Raw genomic sequence first — 23155 nt, forward strand, 5'->3', positions numbered from 1 at the left:
GCAGGAGAAAGAATGCATGATGTAGGGGTGTCTGAGGATATTCCTGTTAATCAATTTTCTCAAAGGGAAAACAAGGGATATATGGAATGTGATGTTTCTGTGTGTCAACAGCCAAAACTCAGCTTTAATGCTCCAGAGGAAAGGCTTCCTTTAACTCTTAAAATGCTGGAGGTTAAGAAGACCCCTAAAGCTTTAAAGTCTGGAGATAAGGAGGAGGGGGAGGAAGATTCACACCCTGTTATCCCTTTTGTGTGTTCACTGAGTGGGCAGTGTGAGGGGCAGAATATTTCCCCTGTAGCTGTAGTGGCATACCAGCAAGATGCTGGGGCAACAGCTACAGAGGATAATATAGTACGGGTTGATGAAAAGACAGCTACATTGACCAGTCAGCAAGAAACCCCTCGCCCTGTGAGTGTAAGTGAAGCCAAGAGCCAAGGATACACACCGGATGCCCAGGACAATGGACACCCGTTTGCTGTCTTGCTTGGGAATGGGCAGCGTTTAGCTATCCTAAGCAGGGCAGAAAAACAAATGGATGAGGCCTTGAAACATCGGAGTAACTTATCGCCAAAGGAAGAGGTTTATTCAAGGGTTGGCAAAGAGTGCTTAGCTATGGTGTGTGCTTTGCAGGAGTTACAGCCATGCTTGTATGGTTGTGACTTCACTTTTATAATCTATCACAACCCTTCTCTTCAGGCGGATAGAGTAGATGGGAAGTTTAGCAAGTTGCTCAGATGGAGTCCGATGCTACAGCAGTATTGTTCTACTGGCTGGTGTGACAAGTCAGCTTCTATGGGAACGCTGACTGTTTGTCTTGTCAGGGGGAGACTAGAATTTAGGCAGACATAGTAGATCAGCGTGTGCTGACCTCCTCTGTCCACCATCTTAAAGGGGGAGGTGTCATGATTAACTCATATAATGTAGTGGATGCATGGAAGGGTAACCCAGCAGAGGTGGTTAGTTTCTTTGTTTAAGCATTCAATGAGTTAATCTGAGGTTGATTTAATGTGTTTCTTTGTGAATGCCCTCTGTGTCTGTTCTGGCTAGAGGTGTCATCTTCCCAAAGGACCCCTGTGGTGATTCATGGCCTAACTGATAAGGATCCTTAGTTATAGGAATTCCATTCCTATCTTAAGTGGGGGGGTTTCCATCACCTTTACCCCACCATAACTTATTGGCACATCAAAGATGGGACCCGATTCTTGGGGATGGTGTCATATAATCAGTCATGTGGTCAGAGGGGCGTTTGCTTGCAAAAATCTGATTTAGGGACAATGTAGTGACCTCAAAGCAGAACTCCAGGATATACTCTGATCGGAACAACATCGTAAGAAACCATCTGGACTTAAGGAGTTCCCACAGGCCTGCTTATTGGAGAAACTCGTGAGTGCGGGTCCTGTGTTTAAGTCCTATTGCTTTTAAGAACTGTTTGCTGTTTTACTTTTATTTTGTATGTCTTGTTTTTTGTAATTCTGGCACTGTGTAATCTTTGTCTTTTTGTTATTAAAATATTCAAAATCTAAGTCTGTCTTTGGGCTCTAGTATCGATATCCACAAACCCTAAGAGAGGATAACACGTTACCGTATTGTTATTGAGTTCTACAGGATATATATATATGTTGTTTTCCCGGGGTGGGTTGATATATATAGATAGATATATAGTGATTGATGTTCTAATTCGGATTTCTCACGAATCCGGTATCAAAATCGTGAGTGGTGGCAGACTACCTGGGGGGATACAGGCAGGATTTGGGGGTTAATTTGGTGTAACTTATACCTTGTTAAGGGGTCTAGTTAGTAAATCCAGAGGCCTGGTGCTATTAACCCCTTCATGCCCATGCTCTCCACACAGTCACGGCTTGGCAAGTAGTCCTGACCGTGACAGAAGTGTATTGCAGACGTGGTCAAATCATGTTCAGGAGGATATTAGTATACTGTACAACAAAAAGTTAGTTAAAGGATCTATAATCTAAACGTTGATAGTTGTGGGTAAATTTGTGGAAGACCATCTTACTTTACCAATCATTTGCCTGGATAAGATTACAGCGATTCTTTTATTATATTTTACTGGGTCTTCCTTTACTGTTGTTTGATTGGGCATTGTTAGGTACAGCAACCTAGTAATATCTGCCAGAAATCCAGCCACATATAAGTATAATAAAAACTGGGGTCCAGGTAGTCGGATCAGAGAGTAGGAATGCTCAACGTGTTGTTAAACAACAAATCCACTTATGATGAGCAGAGAAACAACAAAACCACTTATGCTGAGCAGACATGCATGGGGCCAATGGTTTAATAATAGTTTGAGAAACAAGAGATTGACTCATCAAGATACAGAGTTTCTTAATTTCAAACTAGGATTGTTATATATGCACAAATAACCCAATGTTCTTGCTGTGAGTGAGACTCCAGAGAATAATTTAAAAAACTATCATACTTAATTCCACTCTCCAATGTGTCTATCCCTATATCGTGTGGGATTGTTTAAAAGGCACCCATTCCATTAGTAAATTACGCGTTACTACAGCTGGCCATATCAGACAATTAGAAAATAATTTCCTGCCCTTGTTCTCAAGAAACGGCTGTATTCAAGTTCAAGTTATGCAACATATCACAAGATATACAGGTTTGTGAAAAACATGTTAAGCTCTTCAGGTAATGTCAGAAGTGAGCCCATATGGAAACATTCATACCAGATCTGTCTTCATTTGTTGCATCACATCTTCTGCATAGCTCTGGGATTGTTTTAAGGGATGTTATCGAATACTAGAAGACACAAAATGAAAAAAAAAAGATTATTACGTTTAATATATTTCCAAATATATTAGTCAAATTAAGTATTATATTATATTAGTGTATGAAAAAAGTAGCAAGATCCAAAACGTTAAACCGTTGCCGCCAACTCCATCTCATGTGGAGAATGACCTCTGAGGGATATCTGCTGCTTCTCCCAACATCGTAGATGCCCTATTATGTCATCCATGGAAATCCCAAAGCATTTAAAGAGTTAAACAGTCCACATGGGGGACATTTAGTTTATTTCAATCTTTTTCAGATGTGAGGGGGATATAGTATCCACTAATACTATAAAATTAAACATTGTGTATGTTGTAATAATTAGGAAAGAAATCCCTAAAATTGAAATTCAGGAAGCAAATGTAAACGTATTCATTAAACATAATTCAGTGTCTGGTTCCATTTACTCTGTGAGTTTACATTCAGATATATGACACTGTGTATATAAAATACTATAATATCAGGGAATGACGTTAGACTAACAAATCTGTATCATCAAAACCTTATGCCCCTGGGCTCCAACGAACAGCAAGATATATTTTTGTACAGCCCAAATTTAGACTCGGTCTATTTTTACTTTAACAAGAAACAGTTTTAAAAGGAATAGGTTATAGTTTCTGTTTTATATATATTATTAACAATAAATTACATTACAATGTTATACACCAGATATGAAAAGAAAAGTTAAAAATACATATAACAATTATCAAAGTATTTTTCTGTTTGCTGGGTTTAGTGATCCTTTTGCATGGATAATATTTATGCTTTGTCCACATGGACCTGTCAATTGCTGTCTTACAGGAGGCACTAGTCATAGCTTTCTAAAGAGGGTTAACCATACATACCATGTATTGTTTTAAACGGACAATCTGACAATAATAGGTTAATAGTTTTTAAAGATTAAAAACTCCTTTGTGCAGAACCATCCAATCCTTTTGTTTCTGCAAGTCCAAATTGTTATGTTTTATATATATATATAAATATATATATATATATATGTATATATATATATATATATATATATATATATATATATATATATATATATATAATGTCCTGTTTACCAATTGCATAATAAAAATATCCAGAGCGCACCTCCTTATAAACCCCTGTACCGTATCAAAATCATCATGGTCATAACTTATTTCATGTATTCTTTTATTCCCATTTGTGCTTGGATTGTGCATATAAATAAGACATTTTCCTGGTATACATTTAGCATTTTGCACATATTTCGAAGGGTGTGTTGCATTCACACATTTTTTGGATTTGTTATTTTTGGTGGTTGAACACCCTGCATTCTTAAATTGATATAGTGTGTGAAAGAGCAAGAAGCGGCGGCGGCGGCAGGGATCACTATCTATCTATCTAATTTAAATGTACTTAACATTTAAAGATAACAATGTATAAATAATTGGTTGGCTACATAAATATAGGCACTCCCATTTATATAGCTTCCTAAATGAATCTGAAATGTTGGTTTAAATAACTGTGGTTTAATAATCTATGTGTCATGTGTCTCTAGATTTCCACTCACATCATTACAAAAACATTAAGTAATATTAACACGGTCCGCGAAGGGCGTTATTTCAAATTCCTTAACAACCACAATGTTGTGTAAGGCAAAGACCGAAAACATTTTTTAAATGTCATCTAAAACATGCAAGTCAACAACAAATGTGGAAAATAAAAACAAAGCCTCTCCAAAAACATGCAGAAACCTTACAAGTGAAGAGCTATTTCCAGCACATTGTGAAAATAGAAAATGGGACTGTAAAAATGAATAATTCAACCACAATAAAGAAGTCACTGGTAATGTCTTGGTGTCTTGTTCCAGCATAGAGCCGTATCTCTTTGTTCTTTGTCCTTTTATTGGATATTAAATTGTCTTTTGGGTAAGATTAAAGGGAAACTATAGCTAAAATACAGAACAAAGACGGCAATTTTCCGAGCACAGTTTTAAATATCTTAAAGGAATAGAAAACCACAATATATTTTTAACAGAAAAGTTCAGCAAATCCTGTTTAGATTACTTTACAGTATGTTTAAACAATGGGTTGTTTCAGATCCTCCTTTTAACGTGGTGGTTGGTAGCCCCAGAAAATGTCCTGTGACTTCCAAAAAGCTAAGCGTCCATGGTGGGGGAAGACAAAATGGGAAGGAGATCAGATGCCCAGTGGGAAGAATGTCCCAGGATATGACAATTTAAGTCACTTAATGTGAGCAGTGCTTTGTATGATGTCATACTGCTGCCAATTTGTGACCAGAGTTGTAGGTGATATCACAGTGTACATGAATTGGATCTTTTAAAGTTGGGGAAAATGCCAAACCTGTTTTAAAAATCAATTCAATACAAAAATTTCTTACAACCCTCCCCCTCATTTGGGATTAGCATACTTTTTGATTGGAATTGCGAGTGATAAAACTATAAAACAAAAAACATGCATTTCAAGCAACCAAAATTGAATAAAAAAAGTGAATAAAACAAAAAAATTGTAGGCGGTGAAGAATTAGTTCTTAGTAAACACATAGTTGGTCTACCTTATTGAAAATATGGCCCTAGAGAATGTACCTTTTAGAAAATTATTCAACCCTAATAGGAACATTGGAATATGTTGGCGGACACAACAGTACAGCCCACAGGTTACATCTGTATATTATTTTTGTTGTGTCTTTTTTGGCTATAAAATTTAAGAACATTTTACATAAAGTTCTCATGACCCAGGATTCCATCTTCATCATTCCAAAGTCAAGAATAAAAATGCAATAATACAAAAGGGAGTCATTTTTTTAGCAAAACCATAACCTTATTTAAATTTCAGGTTCAGCTAAGGAGCATCAGGATTGTTGCTGTGGAACTACGGCTATTACTAGAACATCTGCCAAGAGTTTATGATCAAATTATATCACTGTTAGCTGGTAATGTTTCTAAAAGTGTGTAACTATGTAACTGCGATTATTGACAGTATTTTCGTTTCTGTAACCTCTGTTTTCTTTTGCATGATCAGCTGGCTAATTATTTCTAAATGGCGGAAACAAAAATAGGTTTTGTGCCCACTTGCTGTGGATAATTTTAAATCACAGCATACTTTCTCATAAAGGCGTAACTGCTAGAAATGCCATTGCTATTCAACACATAGTAAGTAAATACGATGAAAAAAGAAGGACATATGAAAGTAACCTGCAACAAAATTACCTACTTACATAACTGGCAATAGTAAATAGGCATAATAATAAGTGAATGTCCAACTTCAGCATGGCTGTGCCCCAGTGCACAAAGCAGGGTCTATAAAGTCATGGTTGGATGAGTTTGGTGTGGGAGCACATGACTGGCCCCTACAGAGCCCTGACCTCAACCCCATCGAACATCTTTGGGATGAACTGGAACAGAGATTGCGAGCCAGGGCTTCCCGTCCAACATCAGTGTCTGACCTCATAAATGCTCTACTGGATGAATTGGCAAACATTCCCACAGAACACTCCAAAATCTCGTGGAAAGCTTTCATAGTAGAATGGAAGTTGCTATAGCTGCAAGGGGGACCAACTCCATATTAATTCCTATGTATTTAGAATGGCCACTTGTATTAGAAAAACAAGATAGTTGCTTCCAGTGCCCATGTTTTAACAAACTGGGTGGGATGAACCCCCAGACCCCCTCCATGTCAGTGTGCAATGTGGCAAGAGCAGTAACAGTAAGGTAGAGGAATGCCACATAAGAGACATTCTTTATAGCCTATTCAACAACTGTATTGCCCATGAGATACTAGCAAGTGGACAGCAGCCACAAGCAACTGCTTGGGGTGTTTAAAAACCATGGCTGATTTCTATAACCAGGTTGCTCTTAAAGAATAGGATTAGACTCCCTATACATATAACTGGGCACTATGCTCTGGAGCCAAGAGGCAGTGAAGTTAATTCACTCTTGCTTATTCGCACTCGTGCTCTTCTTATTGCTGCGTCTCTTCTGCCCAAGCACCTTGTGCTTATTTCATGACCCCCATGCATAGAATATGCCATGTAAATATATATATGTATATTAGATAATCTCTCTTTTTATGGGAGATTCTGGCATAAGAATTATCTAGAAACCTGGCCAGACCCCATCCATAATGAACACCTAACAGCTTCATAGTTAATGTTTTTATGTAACAGCATATCAGAGCCTGCTTTCATGTCACATTACAATTAAATGTTCCTAGCAAAAAAAATATGAAAGAGGGAAGGATTATTTATTTTGGGAAGCAACAGAACTAGCAATTGTCTTTTCAATACACTGTTTGCTTATTGTGAAGGTGGTAGATAAGTGTACCATCCTCCCAGCAGAAGTGGTAGAGTTTAACACAGTAATATAAGAATCTAAGACGAGGACTGATTAAGGTTTGAATCTTTGCATCATAAACTAGATGTGCTGAATGGTTCCTATCTGTTGATTCTTTGTCTAGGAGTAGGTAGAACAGCACCTTTACAATATTATAGAAATTATAAAGAATTACTGTTTCGGAAACAGTATTATGGTCCTTCTTTGCAGGAGTCAAAGGGTAAACATGTGCGCTGTGTGGAAATGTAGCAACAGCTTTTTCCTCTCTTTCAACAATCTGTTCTTTAATGGGTCCAAGCTAATACAAGGAGTAAAAGAGGAATTATGAGAGACTAGTAAAGAGGCAATAACTCTCTTTTACAAATTTGCTGTTCGTTCTGCATAATGTTCCAGTGCTGCAAAGAGGTATTTGCTGTTATAATATTTCATGAACAGACTAAGCCTCTGTCTGAAAACAATGGGCACTTTATACAGGAAGTCATAGAAGGTGACGTGTCAATTGGAGGAAAACAGAAACCACCTTTTAACACATAAAAAAGGCTTTTCCTGCTTACGCATTCGTGGGAAAAATTAAGTAGAGTTGGGGAAAGACTCAAAAAAAAAGGAAGCTCAGCTTTGCCCATGCCTCATTTAAATTCATTTTAACAGCACACATAAGGTGAATATAACAGGACCTCTATAGTATGGTAGCCATATGGCTCAATTCAGGCTTGTAGAAAATAGGTTTACTCCATAATATTGCTGCCCTTTACGATGCTTTTTCTCATAAAAAGGGAACCATCTGGTCAACCTACTGGACATAGAGCTTGAATTATGTATGAAAGTATCAAAAGCACATTCAGACACCTACGCAGACATTCTAGCACGTGTGTATATACTGACTGGGATAGCATCATATAAGTACCGGTATATGCAGTCATTCTTTCATATTATTTTGAAAGTTCTGAGACTAAAAAAAACCAAGGAGGAGTGAAAGTTGGAAGTTGTTTTAAAAGACCAATTTTGGTGTGCATTTTTAAAGCGGGCTTATCACCATAGCAGCTAAAGGTGACACTCCAGCCGCCATACGCACTAGTAAGCCAGCGTACAAATGAAAGCTGCAAACATGGCTGCCAGATGGGCTGTGCGCACACATTCTTAGTGGGGATTCTGAAGAAGGGAGATGATAATTAACATATAACCCCTCAACGGAATCCCCACTATTTATTTCCTCTATCCCACCCGCCAATCCTTGGCTTGTAATGATATACTCCCTGCCAACCAGCTCTTGTAACGAGAATTCGTGCACAGAAAGCGCTTACGCTGATTTTAATAGGGCAGCTTTGCTGCAAGCAATTGGCTGCTACAAGCAGCCTAAAACTGGCGTGACAACTGGATAACGGTGAGGGTCGTACTTAAAAAGCAATTTAATATGCATTCTTCTCTGGTGGGGCTGCATGGTGCTTTAATCACTATGGTGATAAGACCAGCCTTTACATTTTCAACCAAAATGTATCATTATAAATAACCTCTTGGCTTTGGCCTCCTCTGGAAAACGTTCTGTGGACTCTCATGGCAACCGACAATCTTCCAGCTGTTAGTCTAAGGTTGCCTTGCCCTGCTCTGTAATGTCTTACAGGCTGTCTTGTAGTTTTTGCCAATAGTAACAACCTAAATTAGAATTATAATTTTATTTAGAACCGGAGAGATCCAATTACCTAAATACCGTGTAATATAATTTAGGAGACGGTCAAAAAATAGAGATAAACATTGTGGAAGTATAAATATAGATCAAAAGAAGAACTAATCTACTGGCTTTGCCTATTCCCAAACACTGTTTGCTCATTTCCACATAGGTTAATTAATTGACACAATTAAGAATAATTTGCTGTTAGCATTTAAAACCTCTTCCTCGTGCAAATTGCTTATTTGTAATTATAAAGAACTGATCTTTTTTTAATTCTTTACACAGCTGTCCTGTGTGCTTAAACACTGTTTAGGTGATAGATTTGACCAAATGTACCGCAAACTAATTAAGGCATGATAACCAGGGATGAGACTACCAGGCTTCTTCGGGTTACTTTTGTTGTTCAAGGTTGTTAATATCTGTGATTACCTCCCAGCAGAGATGGCCCCTATTATCAATAGGAATTGAATAACAAATGGAGGTAGGAAAGGGCGAGTTAGTTTCTGTTGGCTATAAAATCAGCATCTTTGTTTGGGGTATCTTGTACATAGCTACAAACAGTCCCGAATTTGGCACAAAAATATTCTTATGTTTTAGCTGTCCCATAAAATGCCCTGTTTATTACAACTGGTGCCAACGTGAGTGGAGTGTGATTAAATTATGCCACCCCCTACAGATTGCAGGAGTGTCACTGCACATGGTCCAATGTCCAAGGTGGGACCAACGGAAATTGGTAATTATGTATGTAATGCATGCATCTGATTGAGAAAGCATGGTAGTGGCCAAGTACTATAACGGTATACTAGCATTTTAGACCAGATTATACCAATTCACTACAGTAAAATAAATATAACCTTTAAATACACTCGGTGACAATATACTTACAGATATATCATCAGTAAAATCAATTTCATCCAAGTCAAGGTATTCAGGAGCTTCCATCATTCTTCAATGTGCATTTTTCTGGGAGGACACTGAAGATTTTTACAGACCTGTAAAAAGACATTAAACTGATCAGTGATGTTGTACTTTGTGAGGTCTAGTGTTAGAATAATTAAGCTTATAACAGGGGCAGTATTCCTTGCCCCATGCTGAGCATTAGTGTTGCATGAAGGAAAGAATAAAAGGATAATTGTTTGTTTTCAAGCTAAAATAGCTTTTTATGGTTGTAAAAAAATATTTTACCGAGTTGCTTAATTGAGCATAACATGACCCAGACGTTCTTGACTTAGATGAAAGACCAGCAAGGGAAGCCTTTAGGTTTTACTCAGAAATCAAAGAGCTGGCGAGAGGGTTGTGGTTTCAAATCATGGAGTTTATTGTGCATTATAAAGGGCCATCCCTGGCAGCCCTGTATAATGTATAGTTCATTCAATAAAGTGACCGCTTTAACTATGTATTATAAAAACCAAATTCAACCCTCCACCATCACTCATTTTTGCAATCACAACCAATTTGTTATGGGGAACTATTGCTTTCATGACATTTACCATAATTTAATGAATTTATTCAAAACAACTTGTGTTTTTTGTTGTTGTTTGTTAATTAGTGCTTAGAGATATTTGGTTTAAGATCTGTGACTTATCCAATAAGCCAACCTTGGATCCTCTGTGTTTGGCCCGGAGTCTCCAGGTGAAGTCCCACTTCCCTGAGTCTCAGGCTAGGTTTCCACTTGGGTTTTTTTTTGCTAAAAACGCCCATAAAAACGCCAATTCAGCCACACGGCGTTTTTTTAGTGAAAAAACGCTGCAGCCAGATGTTAGCTGTTTTTCAATAGGAAATCGCACAATGCCATATCCACTTGGCGTTTTTCTGTTTGGCATTTTTTCAGTCCTCTTTGGCGTTTTTCTTCTTTTTTGGGCTCTGTGGCAGTTTTTCAGAATCGCAGCATGTTGACACTTGCGTTTTTTGCAAGGAAATCTTGGCGTTTCTCTCCAATAGAAGTCTATGGGAGAGAAAAAACGCCATGAAAAAGCCATGTGAGTTTTTTGCCTTGGTGTTTTTTATGGCGTTTTTTTCCACAGTTACAATGCAGAGGATGGACCCAGTATCTGTGTGTCCTACGAGAAATAGGCTGGAAACAAACAGTTTCACACAAAACAAAGTTCATATTGAATTTTACACAATTGGGAACAAACATGCCATTACAAACAAACCAACTGGATCCTGCGTGCCAAAAGCAACAGCAAACAATTTGCACCATCATTTAGGGCCAATCTTCCTAGAGGAGCAGACATCCAGAATAAAGCATGCCTTACAAACCACAGAAAAGAGACAAAAGGGTCAGCCGGGGCGTTTAAGTAGAACTCTACCAAGGAAATGACATCAGGAGAGGGCAGATACTTGTGAAACTTCTAACTTGTAAAGGCTGGTCAAAAAAAGCAATTTCCACAGAAAAGCTAAAACGCCAGAAAAAACGCCAAAACGCAGGAGAATGCAGTGGCAGTTTTCTTGGCGTTTTTCATCAAGAAAAAAACGCAGGACAAAAACCCAAGTGGAAACCTAGCCTCATGCTGACTTTTCACTTGTGCAGGGGAGTGGCGTTTGGCTATGACCACTCCCAGCCCATTTAAGGCTATCTGGAGCTAACCCTGCCTCCACGCAAAACTAACCACGCCTTAGCGCAAGGCTAGCCCCACCCATCCTGAAGCCACTGCCCTATAAGAGGGAGATATCTTTGTAACCTGCCCTGAATCAATCAGCAACTTAACAATGGGGTAGACATAACTTTTTATCAGCTATGAGGTTGTATTTGCAGGCAATCACGAACTGCTTCACAATGGAAACAAATTGCTCTTATAAGTAAAAATGGTCAAGGTGATACAAAACATGCTGCTAAAAGTATGAGAAACAGTCACATTTCAGATTGTAATACAGAATTTACTTAAATAAATACTATAAACAGGAAATTGTAAGAATTTTATGACTTACAGGTTTCTTCATGAAGACGAATGTGCAGTTATACAAAAAGTTTGCCAAAACAGAAGTAATTGAGCAAGAGGAGAAAAGGAAAATGATTTATCAATGCCATAAACAGGCAATTTGAGCAAAAAGCAACCGTTACCAGAATAGAAAACATGCTCAATGCTAGCTTTCTCCAACTGAATGTCATATAGGTGGAGTTTGATTCCTAAAATACTTACACTCGTCAAGCTACATTTTTTAGGCTAAAAATGCAATATTCTGAATGAGCGCAATTGTAAAGGTATTGTTAAGTTGTTTCTGGGGAGGAACACTCCCTGGACTAACGTATGGTAGTCTGAGAATTTTTAAAAGTAAATCACAACAAAAATATGCACTTTTTAATCAAATGTTCTCAAGCCTGTGCTCATTGATCCAATTAAAATGTAAAAAATAGTATTCTCATCTTCCTGAGAATTTGCCCATGTGCCTTCAAAACATTAATGTCAACGGCTATGGGACTTATTTGCTAAATTTGAAACATTTTGGAATTGGAGAAAATTGTCCTTTACATCTGCACTTCAATGCCTGTCTGGCTCCTTTTTGGAGGAAAAACTTGCCGGGATTTGTATTTCTTTATGTATATTTATAGGAAGGTAGCACAGAAACAGTCCATTGAGTTCAATGCCCCCTAAATGTATTATGTTAAGGATAGAAAAAAAACTACTTTGTTATTAACAGCCTTCAGACTACTTGTGGTCAGGACATCCTTTGTTTAAGATCTTCCACTAATCGTAATAAGTGGCTTCCTGTTATCTGCAGTGCCCACGTGATAAAGACTTTCCCTTGAAGGTCGATATATTTGTAAATTGTGATCAGGTCCAGTGGTGTATTCAGGTTTATTTAGATGTACCAGCCATCTTTTTCTGTGCTGAGTGTTAGCATATGACATCATATCCCGATTCTCGCCCCAATGCTGGTTCTGAGGCCTAGGCTACAGAGACTGTGCCTGATATGAGTAGAATCATAGTTTAGCAAATATATAATATAAATAATAAGAAGAATTGTGATTAAATCTCGGTGAGACTCCTTATATATGTTTACAGAATCCCGGGGACTGGCAAGAAACAACATTTCAACAACAAAGGAAGTGTGAGTAATAAACAATACCTAGTGTTGTGCTGTAGTAAGTGATGTCTCCTGACCTAGGCCTAAAACGAGGGGCGGTAGTCCCTTCTATAAAATCAAGGGAGCAGATAGCCCCCTTGGATGATAAAAAACCCCAGTGTCCCACTGCACAATGAATGGGGGATTTTTGATCTCCCCAACTAACCTTTTTACGCTGTGTCCTTTAAAACACAGTGCCATTTTTGTGTCTTAAAGGCGTTGTGAGCCCTTTAATGGATGCTAACCGGGGAGGAAGGTCGGGCCTAGGGCAGCCCCAAAGGTAAATACACCACTGGCTGTAGTTATACCATAGCAAAAATTCCAGAAACACCTATTAGGACCCAAGCCCAAGCTACGAACAGAAGACATTGGGATGTAGATTTGTTGGCAAATTGATACTATTTTTCTTTCGCTACCATCCATCGGGATATAACAGGCCAAACCTTATGGAAGCAATTCCTATATCCACCGTCAATACGACACAGGCAATATACAAAAACACTTCATTTGCAAACTGCTTCAGATTTAGTGATTCAAAAACAGATTGATTTGTGTTCTCGGCACAAGTGTAGTCATGAAGAATTCTCAGTGGGGCTGATTAATGGATATACCAGACTGGTAACTAAGTGAAAACACATACTATATATTTTACTCCAAATAGGCTCTTGTATTAAAAAAAAAAAAAAAAAAGCATTAAATGTTAATAAACTGCTGCTTGGCATTTTATATTATCCAAAGTTAAAGTGGTTTTGGAAGGTTTGCTGACATTTTTTTCCCTTAGAATACAAACAAAAATGTTGGCAGCGATTTGGTTCTTGTGCTAGTAACACAGATGAATGAAGTGTTGCAGTGTTAAATAATGACAGCTCAGATAATGTAATGTGTCTGGCCAGTCATCTGATATGTATATGTGTGTGTATATATATATATATTACAATATATGTTGGTTGTATATGTAACACAATAGGACGGTAATGTACCGCATTTGCTCGATTATAAGATGACCCCAAATTTGAATATTACGGTAATTACAAAAAAAGAAAATGCCTGAATATAAGACGACCCTATAGAAAAAAGTTTTACCAGTAAATATTAATTCACATGTAAACTATTTTTTCACATTTAATAAAATAATTGAGAAAAATGCATTTCTTGTTTTGATTTCCTTTTGACAACCTGCCCCCAGTTATGCACATCTGCCCCCTGTCTTGCCACTCTGCCCCCCAGATATGCCTTATACCCTCCTATTTGCCACTCTGCCCCCCAGATATGCCTTATACCCCCTATATGCCACTCTGCCCCCTGAGACTTAATAATGCATCCCAGCCTTCCCCCCCCCCATGCTCCTGGCTCCCTGATTTAATAGCAATCAATGGTATATAGAATTTTATGTTTAACATTTGGAAAACAATTAATCGTTCAAGACCACGGACTGGATGTGTAACATTGTAATTTATGGATTCTTAACTACAGATGACTTATGCCCTGTAAAGCATGTGCACAACCTTTTGATTATACCAAATGACATTACCCTGAGGGGACGCAGCTCATATTTCTCATAATTAGCATTTCTGCACCTATGCTACATATGTGAATTATTTTCAAGGCTATTTACTCCACCCAAGTGCTTACTTAATGACACCTTATTATCTATGTTTTTGTTCGTTTTAACTGCAAGATTTTTTTAAAGAAAAATAAAAAAATAGTTTACATACACCTTTAGTCTATAGAAACTACATGTTAAACATATTATTTTGCTTGTTCAATAACCTGGGATGAATATACCAACATCTGTACTATTAGGATATGTCCTATAATGCCAACTTAAGATGGGTCTGATAAGTACTGAGCCTGCCAAAGGCATCCCTTGGTCTACACATACCAAAGGTGGAAAAAATATTTCTTTTGCATCAGAGAAGAACACGGTCTTCTATCTCTAAGAGAGACCATCTTTTTTTGTTTTTGTTTTCTTTGGATGTAGTAAAATCAAGTGATTTGAAAAGTCTTATGAAATGACAAATCACGCGAATTGACAATTGTTAGCAAAAGACAAAATGGAGTAAAAAAACAATTAAAGTAGAATGACACAAATGAGTGTACATTATAAAGTAAACAATAGAATCAAAAGTATAAATACACGGGTTTATAAGCAATTAGACATAGAGGCGGACATACAGAGAGGACATTTCAATGACTGTCAGATTGAGGGACACAGAAGGGTGAGTTATGTTCTTTTTTATGCAATCATTATATCACTCTGTTTTTAAGTAGGATTTAATTTTTTTTATTATTTAAGTGCTGAATTTTCTTTATTCTATATTCATTTTATTCTAAAATAAATATATAATCTTATCTTCCTATTTAACATTGTTGCTTGTGATACTTGTATAATCAGCTCTGCTACATTCTGGGTAATAAGAAGTAATAGGAGCTAGACCTGTGCATTCCGATTTGTACAAATTGTAATTTTAATTAAATTTGCAGATTTGTTCAATTTGTATGAATATCCGAAAAGAAGGAGGAGTCCCCGATGAAACGAAGCAGAGAGCTTCGAATTTTTGTTTGGATTTCGTTATTTTTTCACACTCTCATTTACTCTTTCAATGTTTCCCTACCTTCTCCACAGGCTGCCTCCTTTTCCGCAGCTTAGCCTCTTCTCTTGCATCTTTTTGTTCTTCTGTCTTCGTCCGCTTCTCCCCAGTATCAGGACTATTAACCAGGCCAAAAGGACAGAGCCTCCACGCAAACCTGCTCCACCTCTTTGTGGAAGTGCTTCATGAGGCCTGGTTAACAGAATTGATACAGGGAAAAAGTGGACGAGGAAAGAAGAAAGAAGAAAAAAAAATATAGAAGAACAAGAACAGCCAAGAGAAGAAGCAGCGGAAAGGGCAGGAAACAAAATCATTGTCGGTAAATTCCCCAAAATTAAACAAATAATTTGTCTGAATAGTTTTTGGTCTAATAGAGAATTGATAGCAAATGTATACACATACCTGGGAACGTGATGTGAAGTCTTTGTGCGAAGCTATAGCTATGTACTTAATGTTACAGTGGGTCCTTACATCTATTTAGTAACAACAAAATGTTTATGAAAAAAGAAAGAAAACCCTAAAACAAAATGTGGAATCCGAGTACTTTTTGGATGACAGGTTCACGTTAGCAATCACAAAGCCTGGCTTTTAATTCAGGAATGGAAACCTCTTTCTTGATTCCTCTTAACATGTATAAAGCAGAGTTCAGGAATCGGCCACACTCTCCTGAGTTTTATACCTTGATAGCATTATGGCTGCATCCCAAGTAGACCTCACAGTTCCTTGGAAGAACTTCAAGCATAGAGAAGCCTGAATTGTGTGATATAGAAAAAAAATCTTACTTTCTTCTCTGTGGCAGAAAGGTTTAAAACAATAGGTACGTGTAGCAGTTTGGTAGTTAGCTGCATTAATGATGGTGGTAGGAATAAATTATATAATGTAACAATACAGTCAAAAAAGGCTGCTCACAGGAGAAGCATTTTTCAGCCTAGAATGTAGTGTTGGATCACTAGAACTTGGGTAACAGCGTTTTCCCTATTGAGTCGTACAGGTGAAACATCCAAAAGCCAGCTGCAAAGTAATGAAAGCAAAAAGTACAGGTCAAGTTTCTGAAAGGAAGGAAGGCGGACTGTTTGTGGCTGAAATGGAGAAGTCTAACCCCATATGAGGAATGTGCTTTGGATCATTAATTCCACCTCAGATTAAGCAAATATAGTAAGATTTAAATTGGTCAGGAAACAGCAGAAACAGTCATCAACTGTAAGGACAAGGATTGAAGAAACTAAACCCATTGCCAAGAGCATTTTAAACCTAGAGACACCACTTTTTCCATCCAGTTAATCCCATCTGTGGACTACAATGCTCAGCATGCTTAGAAAGATATAGAATGGCATTTTAACCCACATTTAACATCATGGAAATTGATATGGCATATACTTGGTGGACTATTTTTCTAATTTTCCAATGATCAGCTGTAAATTTGTGCCATGTTTGATATTTAGTTTATTTTATGAATCAGCCCACAAAATATCAAATCATTATTCTTGATGTATATAGTACCATCATATCCTGCAGTGCTGTACGTTAGGTAAAACGGGACATAACAAGTAGAGCATCGAAATTCTGACTTAACGAAACCAAAGATAAAAAAAGTCCTGCTCAAACCAGTTTATAATCTACTAATGTGGACACTGTATCTGGTATAAAATGAATCATAGCTTTAGTTACTTGCAACTGTTTCCCATTGTGGTCTATACAGAATTTACATAAAAAATACAAATTCAAAAACAAATCCTATGTACATATATGATGTGTCCAGCTCTTTGTTATTGGCTGTGTAGAAGTGAATGGATTAGTTCTGGTGCTTGTCAGGAAGTATCGAGTGGCTTCCATAGATCAGTAGTACGGAAGCTTCAGGAGCTGTAATTCAATCGCTGATGACATGAAGTAATTCTCATTGCAGTGCTCAGAAAGCAATAAAAGTATCTGGCAGGAATACAGAAGGGAACGGGAGAAGAATGGGGGGAAAGATTCATACATGCATAACTACTGGAATTAGGTACTATAAAAGGGGATGCAAATAGTGTATTTTACATCTATTTCTCTTTAATGTAGAGAGCCACATACAGAAGCCTGGGATGAGAGGACAGTCAATGCTAAAAACAATGAGCATCAAAACAGAACATATGAATCTTTCTAGTAAGATGTGGTGTACAAAAACACGTGAGGTCACCTCCAATCTAGATGGACTACAAGCTATAGATCCAGTCACAAAAGGTGATTTACCTGACATTTTCAAGGATGCTTCAGAATAGGCCACTCTAAATCTGGGAATTTGCCATGTTTCACCAGGTGTCTCCAAGTGAAGCTCTGCTTCCTCGGCGCTGCAGATTAATATTTTCATATCATATAGCAGGGGAGTAGTGTTTGGTCATGCCCACTCATTACTGAGGCTCTCCCACTCTTTGCCCACTCCTGTCTAACCAGCACTAACCAGCACTACCCCTGATCACAGCCACACTCCCATGAGAGTGGAGCTTCAGGCAGCCACCCAACCCTGGGCAGTTCCCAGGTATGGCAAGTTCCACTTGCAAAGGCATACAATTTAGGTTTATTTTAGGTTTATCTACAAAGAGTTGTAAATAAGATGCTAAATCTTGCTATATCAATCAATACTATATAAAGTAAATAAAATTGAAATTACAGTGGTAAAATTACATTTTTGTCCCCAAATGAGACCAAAACACATCTCCTACTCAGAAAATAGCTGAATGGGTGGTAAAAGAGTCAAATCCATAGGGAGGGATTCTGGAGAATCCTCTCATTCACGTGCAAGGGGGACACCACATTTTAAGTTTACGCAGCACTTCTTGCAACACATACAGTAGATTAGTTATGACAAAACTAGAATCGACAGACTAAGACAAACTAAGTAATATAAACAATCAAGCTTACAATCTAGAGGATCCATCGAAGGAAATATTGGTAAATGCGAACAAATCAATTGATTCATTAACTTGTTTTAATATTTGAAACTAATTCAACCCCTGAGTAAGCAGACCCTCGGGCCTTGTTTGTAAACAGCAATAATTAGAAGCTCCCTGCAGAGATGATCACATACATAATTAAAGAGGGGAGCCAGGGTGAGGAAATCTGTCTATTCCAGCCTAGAAAATGTAAATTAATAAGGGAAACAACATTCACACAGCTGTGATCTAGATATCACAAGCATACATATTGAAAGAATTTGATCAAGTTGGTTAAAAGTTTTCATAGCTTTACATTTTTCTCTAGGACAGTCAACCTTGTACACGTGTAATAGATATAAGGAACTGAATACATTGTATATTAAAGCTTGTAGGGGTAAATTTATAAAAAACGTAACAGCAAAAAAACATTTGACAAGGTTTCACACCATCAAACAAGGATAGAGTCGTGGTCATTAACCTCCTGAATTGAAAAAAATGGTCCCCTAAAAAATATATTTATGGTTGCCAACAAAGTTCAGGAAGAACGTTTGGAAAACGTAGATAGATACATAAATACATCCAGAATTATAGAAAAAAACTATTTCTGATTTAAGGCAAAATGAAAAATATGTCAATCACTTCTTACTCTTTGGGATCATTTGACAGATATAGGTCCTTTCTGTTTAGGTTATATCCAATGAAACCATAAATACATTCTCTTAGGTTTAATCAGCGTAGCTCATGGAACATGTACTACATGCATCATATAAATACATAGTGTTGCATGTTTTTGATTACCCACAATAAGTACTGATGAAGCTATAAAGGTATAGAGTACACAGTGAACTCTTCCTGGGAAATCAGCGTCTACTCAGCCCCCTCCACTTACATTGATTTGTGTCATTGCAATGCTTTGCAATCAGTGACGTGTTTGTGCAATCTCTTCTCTACAATAATGAATCGCTATTAATTTGTGGTGACCTGACCCATGGTTGTAACAGTAGACCTTTAAACATCAATACCTAACAATAAATGGATTTAAATGCTTGCATGTTGTTTTTTTCATAGAGCATTTCATCTATTAATCGGAAGTCAAGTTTGGCCAAACCAATATTAATATACTTAATATGAGTTCCATGCTTAATGATGACTTCTACAGTCTAATACTTGATGTCTATGTGTTTCAGGATTAATTAGATGCCGATCTTAGCCTCTATGTTTATAAAAACAAGTCTGTTGCTCCAGTTCAAAGGGGCTTTATAGCTCCAGGTGAGCAGGAATGCCCCTGTTGCTGGGGTAAGGAAGGAAGAGTCTTCCCAGCCCTAGCAGTGTGATCTGGATTGGTAGGCATGGCCTCCTGGTCCCCACCTGATGTGTACACAAACCCCACCAACCCAAATGCGCCTGCCGGCTCGCTCACGTTGAGCAGTGTGGGCCATGGCATGGAGTCCACATGCTGACCACAGCAGGACACCACGTCTGAACCGAGGTGAGAGGCGTCCCTGGGTGCCATGACCATATGACATATTCCTTGAGTAAAAAGCCACTTTCCTTTCTACCTAGTAGGTTCTCTCATACTTCAATCACCAACAAGCTTGGGGTTTCAGCCCCATTAGTCACCCCTAATAATTCCTCATACAGCAGGAAGGCCTGTGTGCCAACATCTTGTATCACATGAATGCTCAATATGGGGGTTACACATGTGAAGGTGTCCTTGCTCTCATTAAGAGGGTGGTTTACCATAAAGTCATAAAACATTTGAAGACCTTTAGTTTTCAAAAATGTGTTCAGGAATGAGTTTGTTGGCATATCAGTAATATATTATAAAAGTTATGTATTTCCTTGCATATTGTGCCTAAAGCCAGTCTGAAAATCACTCGATTATGGCCACAATATAGGCATATGTCCTTGGGACCCAGTAATTACCAGTGATTTCCAGAGTCTGTAATGTATGGCATTCACACGCAAGTCTCAGTGGCTCAGATCTCTTACTGTATGTTTTGGATAAGGTACAAAACATTACATAATGGTTTGATAGCTTTAAGCAATCAGAGACGCAACACTTCTAGATTAGAATGATTATACCCACATAATCCAATATAACTACTGAACGAAGGCATAAAACTAGCAAAATGACATGACATCACCGGGAGAAAATCACAAACATTCGTTTCAGAAGCAGGGGAATGATATTTCAGAGTATTAATTTCCCTCACGCAAAGATCCAGGGAATTCCCTGTGGCACCATAGACATGTTGGAGAAGAAAGACAGATGATAAACGGTGCAGAGGTCAGACGTGCCCCAGGCACAGATCACATGCAGATTTGCAAAAGAGAATAATGCATTTTAATGTTTTACTCACAAGTAGCCTGTATGCTGTTATAACGAGAGCTGAACCTTACAAAATTTAATAGGAAATAACATTGTAAGCTTGTTTGACCAGTAACCTCGCTTTCTGTAACTGAAAATTATTATGTTACGCGCTATTTGTTATGTCCTGATTACCCATTGTACAGCACTGCGGAATATGGTGGTGCTATTTAAATCAGTAAATAATAATAAATTAAATAAATGGAAATGGAGTTATATAAATGGAAAATATTAATGTTATCCTATTTCTATCCCTATTTATACTTGATTTCATTTTCTAACCTAGCTTGAGTTTTTACACAAGGGTCAATGAGTCTTGTGGTAATAGCATACTGAGTAGTACCATACAAGTGTTAGCAACTAGAATCAAGCTGTTTAAGACAGTCATATTACCTTTAAACGTCAAGATCAATAAAAGAGATTAAAATACAAGCAGCTTACAAAGAAATATCACTAAAAAAGGTACAAAAACTGAAACAATAACTATACAGAAATACTACAAAATGAATTTTCCATACTAAGTCAAAGCAAATGTATATTATAAATCTCTTTTTTGGTGTGACACCTCTATGTTGTAAGCTCCTGAGCAGGGTACCCTTGACCTAATGTATCGGCTTGTCTTAGTCTGTCAGTTCTAGCTCCATAAATTGTTGGCGCTACATAAATAAAAAGTAATTATAGTAATATTTTGAAATTATTAATAAAGGATAACAGCATAATTCAAAGAAATTTACAATAGTTCCTTGAGTACCGTAATACAAGCAGCAATATTAATTTCTTTGCCACAATAAATAGCTATGCAATGTGGTAACTTCTACTTGCTGAAGACTTCTGAAAAGTATTGGTAACACGAAGCAATTCAATCCCATTATATTTTTTACATTTTGTTTCCGCTTTGGTTTGGATCAGGATCTGCACTTGGCTATTTTTGTTTGTTGTGCTAGAAAATTGGAGAATCCAAAAAAATATTTTATGTCTTTGGCTGTGAAGAAAGTTGACTTTCAAAGACGGATTCCAGTTTAGAAACTGCTGCCGGATTCCAAAAATAGCTTGCTCTGAAAAGAATGCATTTTCCATTACAAATATATTAAAATACAATATAATTTGATATTTGAGGGCTTGCTCTGGGTCCCAAATTTTACTGCTAATCAAAAATAAAGAAATGTTGCTATGTTATCATTTTACATGCTCAACCAAGAACCAAGATAACTTTCCACAACTAACCAAGTTACAAATCTCTGCAAGTTAATATGTCAAAGATATTAAACTGAGTCCTTCAGTTTCTTTTCTCAATTTTTCTAATTTATTAAGATAAAACTGAATAATTAATACAATGTTTAACTACAACCATGCAACACTAAGAGTTATTTAGAAAACCTTTGTAAGGTCCACTCGAAGTTTGGGGTTTGAGATCCCTGGGTAACCACCAAGGACAGACCTAGAACCAGGGGCGTAACTAGAAACCGCAGGGCACTGGAGCGAAAACTGCCCTGGAGCCCCTCCCAACTAAACCAAGCAGCTTGTGAGTGCCACCTTTGCCTCCAACAGCGTGCGAATGCCTTTGCCTCCAAGCAGCTTATCAGTGCCATCCTAACCACAAAATAGCCTGCCTCTGTCATCTTTGCCCCATCTTGTCAGTGCCGCCCAAAAAGCTTAAATGTGCCATCTTTGCCCCGAAACAGCTGGCCTGTGCCATCATTGCCCCCAAACAGCTTGTCTGTGTCATCATTGCCCCTTGCCCACCCCCTCCAACATACACTATGGCACACATATGTAAACACATTTACACAAATTACACATGCTAACACACACTCCCTTTCACACAACTCATGCTAATACACACTCAATCTCACACCACTTACACATCCATGCTCACACACTTATACAAAGACATTCATGCTCACATACACTTATATACAGAAATTCATGCTCACATACATTTATACACAGACATTCAGTCTGTTTTTGTTTGGCTGCTTGCACATTGTATCTCGGTTTTACAGCAGGATCACATGATGTAACATGCCCCTGCTGGGTTTTTGTCTCTCTGTGCTGGTTCAAAATAGTTTAGAAGGGCCCTTCTGACCTAGACCAGACCAATCTAGCTCAGAAGGGCCCTTTCTGGGCAATTGTGAACTCGTACGAGAAGACAGGAACAAGTGGTCGCAGGGGTAGTCCCGGGCCCTCTAGAGGCATGGGCCTCATCACAGTTGCGACTGCTCTGACCCTTGTAGTTACACTACTCCCTAGAACCTATGACACAAAACTTATAAGCTGCCACAAATGATACCTGTTTCTAATGACTTCAGTAATTAAATATACAAAAACAAAGGCTAAACAGTGTCTTTAAAGTAAACCATGTTGAAGTGTTTTTTTTCTGTTTTAAGCATTTCTAATGACCAATGGGGGTTGGCTAGCTGTGAGGCTATCGCTCTA

At 37.8% G+C, this 23155-nt stretch overlaps 1 protein-coding gene across 3 annotated transcripts in view; it reads right to left on the reverse strand.

Annotated features, from left to right (window-relative positions):
* SNCAIP (synuclein alpha interacting protein) overlaps positions 1-23155 on the reverse strand; it is a 95826-nt gene that overhangs the window by 32885 nt on the left and 39786 nt on the right. For 2 of the 3 annotated variants that reach the window (XM_053474018.1, XM_053474028.1), the window contains exons 3-4: positions 9666-9772; positions 2694-2766 (exon numbers count right to left, since the gene is read on the reverse strand). In XM_053474018.1, coding sequence (XP_053329993.1) covers positions 2694-2766; positions 9666-9725 — 133 coding nt within the window. In that variant the 5' untranslated portion in view covers positions 9726-9772. Of the gene's footprint in view, positions 1-2693; positions 2767-9665; positions 9773-11711; positions 11736-23155 lie in introns of those variants that run through there. The other variant, XM_053474023.1, reaches the window with a different exon arrangement.

This window comes from Spea bombifrons, chromosome 1, assembly GCF_027358695.1.
Source record: "Spea bombifrons isolate aSpeBom1 chromosome 1, aSpeBom1.2.pri, whole genome shotgun sequence".
In the NCBI taxonomy this organism is placed as follows: Eukaryota; Metazoa; Chordata; class Amphibia; order Anura; family Pelobatidae; genus Spea; species Spea bombifrons.